The sequence below is a fragment of the Eulemur rufifrons genome, chromosome 6 (genome assembly GCF_041146395.1).
Source record: "Eulemur rufifrons isolate Redbay chromosome 6, OSU_ERuf_1, whole genome shotgun sequence".
NCBI lineage: Eukaryota > Metazoa > Chordata > Mammalia > Primates > Lemuridae > Eulemur > Eulemur rufifrons.
The window spans coordinates 81,007,562-81,017,040 of NC_090988.1; the positions used below are offsets into that span (position 1 = coordinate 81,007,562).

Genomic DNA, 9,479 nt, shown 5'->3' on the forward strand with positions numbered 1-9,479 from the left:
TCTCATTTATTCATTCATATTCATTCTCTTTCTCTCCCCTCCCCCGCTCTGCCCCCCCCTCCCCTCCCACACACACACACAGCCTACAGTTTATACAGAGATTAGAGATTGGTGTCAAGTATATTTATTTATTGATCCTTTCTTTCTCTTGGGAAACTTGTAAGATACGGTAGCTGAGGCAACAGGAAATTTGAAATCCAGCATTTTATTAAATCCTATGTTTAAGATTTCTGTAGAAGGAAACTGCTTGAGAGATTTGGTTTCCATTATTCAGATGCCAAGAGAAGATGAAACTGGGTCAGGTGGATTTCCTGAAGGTACAGGAGCAGGGAAGGTAAACCCATGGGCTATTTTTTGCTTCTAACTCCCCACCTCCTGGAGTTGCCTGGGCCCTAATAGAGGGTATGGGAAAGGTTTTTTTCAGCCCTCACCACAGGAGATCTTCAGTGATGTGAAATCCAGCAGCACTGGAGGAGGACAGGGAGGTTGGGGAAGGCCATCGTAAAGGCAGAGAAAAGGGAAAACTTAACTGCCCCATGGCATTTTCTTCATGAAGTTCAACAGGAAATGAAATAACATGGTTATTGGTTAGGAACAGACACACACATGCACACATATGCACACATGCTCTATCCCATGCCAGATCAGCTCCCTGCAGACACTTTGAGACTGCCAGGATGTGGGGAAAATGGGCATTCACATACCTAAATGAGTAATTGTAAATCAATATAAGATTTCTAGAGGGCAGATTAATAATCAAGTTATCAAATGCCTTTAAAAACACATGTTCTTTGCTTTATAGAGACTATCTGATTCTAAGACGGAGACAGGAAATATATAAGCTAAGCCTGGAGGATCTTGTAGTGCCAGCAAGTAGGGAAGTGCTCAGAAACAAAAAGCAAACAAAAAACCCCACATTGATGGAGCTATGTCAAGGAAACACAGAAGCCAACTAAAAGAGCTCTCAAAGGCCAAAGCTGCACAATTTGATTAACAAAATAAGTAGTATTGGATTATAACCCAAAGTATAAAATAAGTATCCATGAGTCCATACTGATATAAGTAAATGATTGAATAAATAAGTAAATGAAGGAGAAGAGACAAATCTGATGTTCAAAAATATTTCAAATAATTTATGTAGATATTCCACCTTCAAGGAGAGGGAACATAACTCCTCATTCTTCAAGTGTGAGCTACTCATAGTAACTTCCTTCTGAAGAGCCCACTGTGGGAAAAAGTAGCTTTACCATGGAAAAACCCTACACTACCTCAACCAAGTAGTGAAGGTCACCTTCAACAGTGAAGTCATGTTGATAATGTGAATCCTTAATATGATGTAATGATAATGGGTTTTCCTTCCAAAAGCCTAATTGTGGAAAAAACATCAGACAGATCCCAATTGAGGGACATTCTGTAAAATACTTGATCAAGACTCCTCAAAACTGTCATGGCTATCATAAACAAGAAAATTCTGAGAAACTATCACAGCCAAGAGGAGCCTAAGGAAACAATGACTAAATGTGCTATCCCGGCTGAAATCTGGAACAAAAAAAAGGACATTAGGGAAAAACTAAGGAAATCTGAATAAAATACAGACTTTAATGTTAATGTATCAGTATCGGTTAATTGTAACAAATGTAGCATGCTAATGTAAGATGTTCATAATAGAGGACATTAGGTGTGTGAACCTTCTATATTACCTTTGGAATTTTTTGTGAATCTAAAGCTGTTCTAAATATTAAAGCTTATAAAACAAACGTGTCTTTTGACCCAAGAATTTCCTCCTAGGAATTTTTCTTTGTAAATAATTAAGGATGATTCATCCACAATGATGTGTATCACAGAGGTGTGGATAATAGTGAAAAGGTAGAAATAATTTAAATGTCCAATATTAGATATGATAAATCGATACAATTCAATCATGAATCATAATCTTATAGAAATATATTTCTTGGTAAGTAAAGATATTAATGATTGATAGTTGAGTGGAAAAAGCGATTATGAAAGAGCCTGTGAAGTATGAGCCAATTTTATAAAAGATATTTATTTTTATATATGTATAGAAGGAGTATGGGCGAATATATTTCAGTGTATTAATGATGAGTATCCCTGGTGGATAACGTTATGGATTTTTTTTTCTTTTTATAGAAGCAATACCTGTTTGTTATAGAAAGTAAAAAGCAGCAAAAAAGAAAAAGTTACTTTTTGAATTAAAAAAAATATGCTGGAAATGATTCTTTTCTAAATTCAGCAGCAGCAAAGGACGCAGTCCTAAAGAAGGGAGTTCTGAGAGCAGATAGGACGCCAGCACTGGCAGGCAGACCCGCCTGTTACTTCTATTCAAATACCTCCCTGTAGCAGGGCCCTGACTGAGCAGGCCACCACCCACACAGGCCCTGTCCAGTGCGAGAAGAGTAGCCACCTGTAGAAACGGTAAATAGGCTCCAAGGTGCGTGGGGATCACAGTTGGTACTGTGGTCAGAATGAGGGTATGAGCCGTGCTGGAGACCCAGCCGTCTCTCAGAGGCCCCTAAGTAGGTCTGGAGAAGCAGAGTCAGCTGTGAGGGCTGAGAGACAAACCCAGGTGTCTGTATTTCTTTCTTCTGTAGTAATCCTACTCTTATCTGGCATTTTTTTTAATCTTAAAACATTTGCATGTGTCTTCCATCTCATTAGAGCAACCCCTGATTGTAGGTATTATTATCCCATTTTTCAGGTGAAAAAATTGGGCCTCCGAGAACTTAAATGGCTGCCATTTAATGACTGGGTAACCTAGGGTTCAGAAAATACAGGCTAACCTCTTACCCAAGTCCAGTTTCATTTCTGAGGGTTCTGGAGTCTGATTGCTTAACCCAGGTCTACCATTTGCAAGCTATGTATCTTGAGCAAGTCATGTAAGCCTCTTTGGGCCTCAATTTTCTCATCTGTAGAATGACAATAATAATAACCAGAAGCTGTTGTTAGGGTGCAGTGAGATTTATGTAAATAGATTGCTGAGCACAGTTCATGGAACATTAAGTAAGCGCTCTATGAATAGTGGCTGTTATTGAAGCAGAGAAGGTTCCTAGGATAAAGTAGAATGCAATTTAGAGAGAGAAGAGCCCTTTTCCTTGTCTTTCCTATGGTTTGAGAAGGAAGATGCCATAAGGCTGGAGCCAAGTCAAACATTTTTAAGAACCACAATGGAATGAGGAGGAGTCATGGGGCTTTTGCTCATACCAGAGCTCACTCTTGGGTCTGTACTAGGTACTAAACAAGAAGTTCCATTCATCATCCCAGCATTTGGGCCCAGCCAGAAAAAGAGGTGAGAGAACTTGGAACATTTAGGCCAGCCTTCAGATTGAGGTGCCAGGGCATAGAGAGATGGGCAGAGGAAGTAAAGAGAGAAAACCCTGTAAATGAGAGCTTGTTAATTAGCAGGTGTATAAGTTGGAAAGGAGCTTAGTTTTTGTCTGGTTTGGAGGTTTCCTAAATTTTGCTTATAATGCAAAGCATCCTCATTTCCCAGTTGAGGAAACTGGATCCCAGAATCACATAGCAGAGCCAGGGCTAGAACTCTAGTCTTTTCATCATGTATTTCTCAGTTAATCCAGGATAAACCAAGAACATTTTACTTTATTTTATATTTATACCTCACTTGTTCTATAGGTGACGGCTAAATATGTAAGTTCTGATCCCTCACAGCACAGTGACCTTCTTCCTTTCAGCTCAAGCTGTTGGGGCAGGTGAGTGTGGGACAGAGGGACAAAGGTGGCAGCTCTGCTCTGTCTAGTGGAGGAATGTCTCTGGACACAAGTGTGTGTCCATTCCCCTAGAAGAACTGATCGCATACTTACTGCGACTAAGCAGCCACTTCCCCCAGGTACTGAAAGCTCAAGACTTCCCAGTTAGCTCCTTGTACAGTGCCTGGGTGGCTTAATTTTTAGAGAATACTAAATCTGTCTTTTTGCATCTCGCTTTAATCTAGCCTTCCTCTCTTGTCAATACCTCTTAATTTCTCTATCCTCCTGAGTTGAATAATCCTTTTATAACAATAATTAATACATAGCCAAGAATTCAGCAGACATGAGTGATACCAAATCAAATTAAGTTGTATTCTATGCTTAGGAAAAGAAATGATTAAACTTGAAAAGTCAGAATGCCTGCCATCTCATTTACTGACTTCCTCTTATACCCCATATAGCTCTGGGGACAGAAGCCGAAAAGCTGAGCTGCCTATCTATACAGATGAAAATATTGTCAGGTAGTAAAACACTTCCCTATCATAATCACTTTATCAGCAGGTGTTTAGGGCTGCATGTGACTGGGGCTTATGGTGTGCCTCTGACAACTCTTCAATTTCATAGGCACCATAGCAAGACAAAAAGAATACCTCATCAGTGTGCCCAGTCAGAGAAAGGATACAGTATCCTGCTGGCTGGGACACCTTAGTCGCATTCTGTCACTCCAACCAGGGATGTGTTAAATCTTATACCCTCTCAGTCAGAATTTAGGAGCTACCAGTTCCTTGAGTTTACTTTTTGGTTTTATAAGCCCTAAAAGAATAGAAAAAAGTATGTTGCCTCCTTGCTCATATTTAAGTTAACGTCTGAATTTATATATCAAGTTTAGACAGTTGCTAAGGATGGGATTGCTGACATGTTGTGTAGTTTATATGAGTTTTTATGTATGTTTTCGTCAAAACTTTGGCACTGCACATTTAGCTTATTAAATTTACAGGCAAGACACTCTGTATAATCTAATTGGCAAAGCCAATGCTATGGTCAAACCATCCAGCCAAATCAGAGTTGCTTTCTGTCAGATCAAGTCTGATTTCATTTTTTTTTTTATTCAAATAAACATATTAGTATATACCTTATGACAGTTATCTTCTGAATTTTAACTCAGAGATCAATGGACAGTAAATGAAGCACAAAACCTTGCCAAGAGCTTATTGCCTGAATGAAATAAGGGATTCTTTGCTTTACTATTTCCTGCCTTTCTCTCATAGGACTCCTCTTAGAATTTAGACTTCTGAAATTGTTGTAGAGTTAGATTCAGGAAGGTGAGAGGTATGCATTTCTTTTCTGAAGTGGGAGTAAGGTGATTTGCAAAGTGGGGGTGGCTGAAATGAGAACCTATAGACTACAGGCATCTTCTTGGAAAGGTCAGTTTTAGGAAAGAAGTTAAGCGTTTGGACATTTTATTTCCTTAAAACTATCTGCACCCAAATACTCCCTGGAAAGTCGTTGTGTACGACAACAGTATGTGTACCCCATTTTTAAAACTATCACTTTTAGATCCAGCAGTACCCTCAGACTAGATCAGTCAGTGACTGAGTGCGGGCCAGTTAACTAAACTTTACTCAGTATTCGTCCTCATTGGAGTCTGTCAGGGAATGACTTTTCTAGAGACCTGCCATGTAGAAGAGTCAGAACCTTTCTATTCAATACCTGTATTTCATCAGGTCTGGAGTTGGCATTAAAAAAACTCTCCAAGTGAGCAAAGCAGGATACAGTTGCTTTCCAGATATTTGAAGGGTATTTGGAGATAAGAACATACTTGTTCTGGAATGTGATATTTCAGATTCCAGAACTAGGAATGTTGAAGGAAAGTTAGGAGGAGGCAGGTTTTGATTCAGAATAAGAAGGAAGGTGGATAAAGGAAGGGGGCCAACATTTTTATAACATATAATGCATAAAATACATAAAACTTTCATAATAACCCCGTAAGATAGATAGTACTACCATGAGGAAACTGAGTTTCAGAAAGGTTCAGAAACTCACCCAAGGTCCTACAGTTTATTAATGCCATAACAGGGATTTGAACCTAGTTCACTCTGATGACTGAAAAGCCATTATGTAATGCTGCTTGTCTCGTTGGTAAGTATCTGCTATAGAATGGACTGTCTGCCTAACACCCGTAGTTCATTAAGAAAAAAAAAAACAGACATTAACCTCTAAGTCCCACTCAGTTATAAATCTGACCGTGACTGATAGATGTTTCAGAGGAGGATGGTAAGGGGCTGAGGTGGAAGGCTGTATTACTAACTTTGGAGAAAATGCCAACTTTTATAGACTATGTAAGATAAAATCTCATGAACACAGACCATCTTGCATACAAAGTGAATAACGAGTATTCAGGAGAAGAGATGGTGCCTCACGCTAATTATACAGTTGGGTTTACCCTCCAGCAGAGACCTACAAAGGAGGTGAGCAAAGCTTTATCTTAGATTCAGTTCAGATCCTTTTTCTTCATTATTGTGAAAAACACATTATTGATTATAAAACTAAGATTCTTTCTTTGAAGATGCTATTCTGGAAGGAAAAGTTTCTCTCTCTCTACCCTACTCCCACCCACCACTCACCACCCCTTTCTGTCTGTCTCTCACCTACTAGGCTGTAAAGCCCATGAAGGCAATGACTGTGTCCATCTTATTCGTTATTATGACTAGCATCATGACTGATACGTGGCAGACAGTAAATATTTAGCAAATGAAGGAATCAATAAATGATAGGCCAGAATCTCAACATCTTGTGTTTTAAACTATGAGATAAACTGTATCTTTCAGGCCCAGGAACAGGTCTTTTTTACGGTAATGAGAAAAGATTTTATCAGTCAGGACTTTGTCCTTTTCCCCAGCCACTCTCTAAGTTTTATAATAAAGACCTGGCAACTGGAAAAGAATTTATTTATAATTTGATTATTCTCAATTTTGGGGGGTTGTTGACCTCTTTTAGAATATGATGAAAATTCTCAGACAAAAGAATACACAGATAGAATTTTGTATACAATTTCAGTAGGTTCATGAAACTATGTATCTCAAGTTAAAAATGTTAAAAAGTGAACAGCAGCTTAAGGAAAGGGCACAGTCACATGCTAGCTCTCTCATATTTGAAGTAAAACTGACAAGAGAACAGTGAGAGCTTGCTTTGGGTATAATATCAATGGGGGATAGTATGGCGCCAGTTCCAACTCTGCCTTGATTCTGATGAGAAGCTTTCATAAAAGATCCTTTGTTCCCTTTGGGACAGATGCCACCAAATACTGCTCTTTAATGACAGTCCACTGTCCAGCCCTTCCTAGCATGCACCCCCATCACATGATCAGACAGCTAGCAGGAAAAGGGGGTAAAAATAGGGCAAAGTTTGGGATGGTGAAGATTACTGAGTAGGTTCTCTTGGCTCCTAGAGTACACTTACTTCAATTTGCAGGCCCTGTGTCTTGAAATGTTTTCATCCTTAATGGAAGTTCCAAAAGTCTGTTGCCTGGGATATTTTCTCTTAAAACCTTTCCCAAATGGATGCAAAAGAGCACAGTTTTTATGTAGACATAGATAATCCTTCATGAGATGAAAAATCTCTAGGTAATAATAGCTGGAAGCTGATATTCCACATGCCTTTTCCTTCTCCACCAGCTTGACTACTTCAGACTTTATCCAACCAAACTAAACCTGGAATTTTAAGAACACAGACCTTACTATGTGATCCTAGGGTTTTACATCTCTCAGAGCTTCACTGTCTTCATCTGGGAAATGAAGATAATAGTAGTGCCTATAAGCACTTGATCAAGTTGGCTCTTGTTATTATCTTAAGGACAGTGACCTCTAGAAGCGGGTGAGGAGGAACTATACAAGTTTGTGACTTTTGTCCTTCTAAGTGTGCCGCCTTTCTTTTTAGGGCTATGCCTTCTCCTTGCCCTGATCCCTGTACTGAGTGTTCCCTTCCAGGACCAAGCCTGAGATGCTGTAATTCTGAGCAGCTGAGGTACTGGCCGTGCCTCTGGGTACTACAACTGAGTTTTTTGGCCACTGAAACATCACTGACATATGAAATACCCTGATCAGGACAGTAATCACCGACTACTGCTTTCAACTGCATCTATCCCTCCCTCCCTCCCTCTCTTCCTGTTGTTTTTATTTCAGTTCCTTTTTTTTTTTTTTATTTTTTTTATTTTTGAGAGGAGTCTCACTCTGTCATCCTGGGTAGAGTGCAGTGGTGTCATAGCTCACTGCAACCTTAAACTCCTAGGCTCAAGTAATCCTCCTGCCTCAGCCTCCTGAGTAGCTGGGACTACAGGTGTGTGCCATGATGCCCAGCTAATTTTTCTATTTTTAGTAGAGACGGGGGTCTCGCTTTTGCTCAGGCTGGTCTCAAACTCCTGAGCTCAAGCAATCCTCCTGCCTCAGCCTTCCAGAGTGCTAGGATTATAGGCGTGAGCCACTGCACCAGCCTATTTCAATCCCTTTTAAAAAACAACTATTTATTGAGCACTTCTGTGTGCCTAGCATAGTACATAGATAATGAAATAGTTGTAGCTATACACAATTAATAAAATAGTATCGCTACTCTTGTTTGCTCTAGTCAGGAGTACAGAGTAAATAGCAAACAAAGAAATTATAGAATATGATAAGGGCTGTGAAAGAAATAAGATAGAGAATAACCAAGGAGTCCTACTAAGGGAGGTAGAGTATCTTCTCTGAAGAGGTGACATTTAAACTGTCCCTGTGGCATGAGTTGAAACCTTGGCTTTTATTCCAAATGCAAAGTGCCATTAGGATTGAAGATGACAGCTTCTCCTTATTTTTTTCTCCTAACAATAGATGGCTTAAGGCTTAGGGGAAATCAAACTCCTGATTTTTACCAGCAATTTATTTTGTCAGTTAAAAAAATTAATAATATGACTCTCAGGTCCTTTAAATAAGTATTCACTTGCTGTATGCCAGGCAGTTTACATGTATTCTCGTATTTAATCCTCCAGTAACCCAAGAAAGTAAGTTTTATTATCATCATTCTTCCTGTAGTCAGATAAAGAAATCAGAACTTAGAGAAATTAAGTAACTTGCCCATGGCTACACTGCTCAATTATGGTAGTTAAGACTAGAATCCAGGTATGTCTGACAACAAAGCCTGTGTCATCAACCAGTAGGCTATGCTGCCTCCCCTCCTGTGATGTCTTAACTCACCTGGTTCTCCTTTTCCTTTGTAGTGGTGCCAGTGAAGAAGAGGACACATGAAGGCTTGCCGTCCCCAGTGGAAAATCATCCCCTCCCCTGTGTGTATGTGACAGCGTGTATGTTACGGCTTCTGATTTCTGTGAAAGCTGCTCAGCAACAAATGTACTTCCACCGGATACGTCCCCAGATCCACAACAGGCACATATATCTCTCCAATAGAGGACCAGTTTTATGCTCGCCGACTGTGTGCTTCTCATTCTCTTGTTGTGTTAGGTCAAGGAAAAGAGCCCCTTTGATCAACAAGGAGCAATTAAGAAGGGTCCTTCAGGCAATTCTTCGATGGCTGCTTGGAACTTGCTCAGGAAAGCCAACCCCTGTGATATTGTCTAACCAAACTGTTGCTTCCTTGGGAAGGATCTGGAATAGTCTTGAAGGGAAGTCAGCGTTTTTTCCCTACCTGCTAACAAAAACCCCACTTTGTTCATATTGAAGCATGAAATAAATGATGGCAAGGTAGGGCCGAATTGACTCATGTAGAAAGTCT

The 9,479-nt window shown here is 39.8% G+C and overlaps 1 protein-coding gene across 1 annotated transcript in view; it reads left to right on the forward strand.

Annotated features, from left to right (window-relative positions):
* The window catches only part of TRIM44 (tripartite motif containing 44), a 114,462-nt gene extending 105,290 nt beyond the window's left edge, over positions 1-9,172 (forward strand). Inside the window, exon 5 of the mRNA XM_069471266.1 lies at positions 8,968-9,172. Coding sequence (XP_069327367.1) covers positions 8,968-8,995 — 28 coding nt within the window. The 3' untranslated portion in view covers positions 8,996-9,172. The remainder of the gene's footprint in view (positions 1-8,967) is intronic.
* Positions 9,173-9,479: the final 307 nt, after the last annotated feature.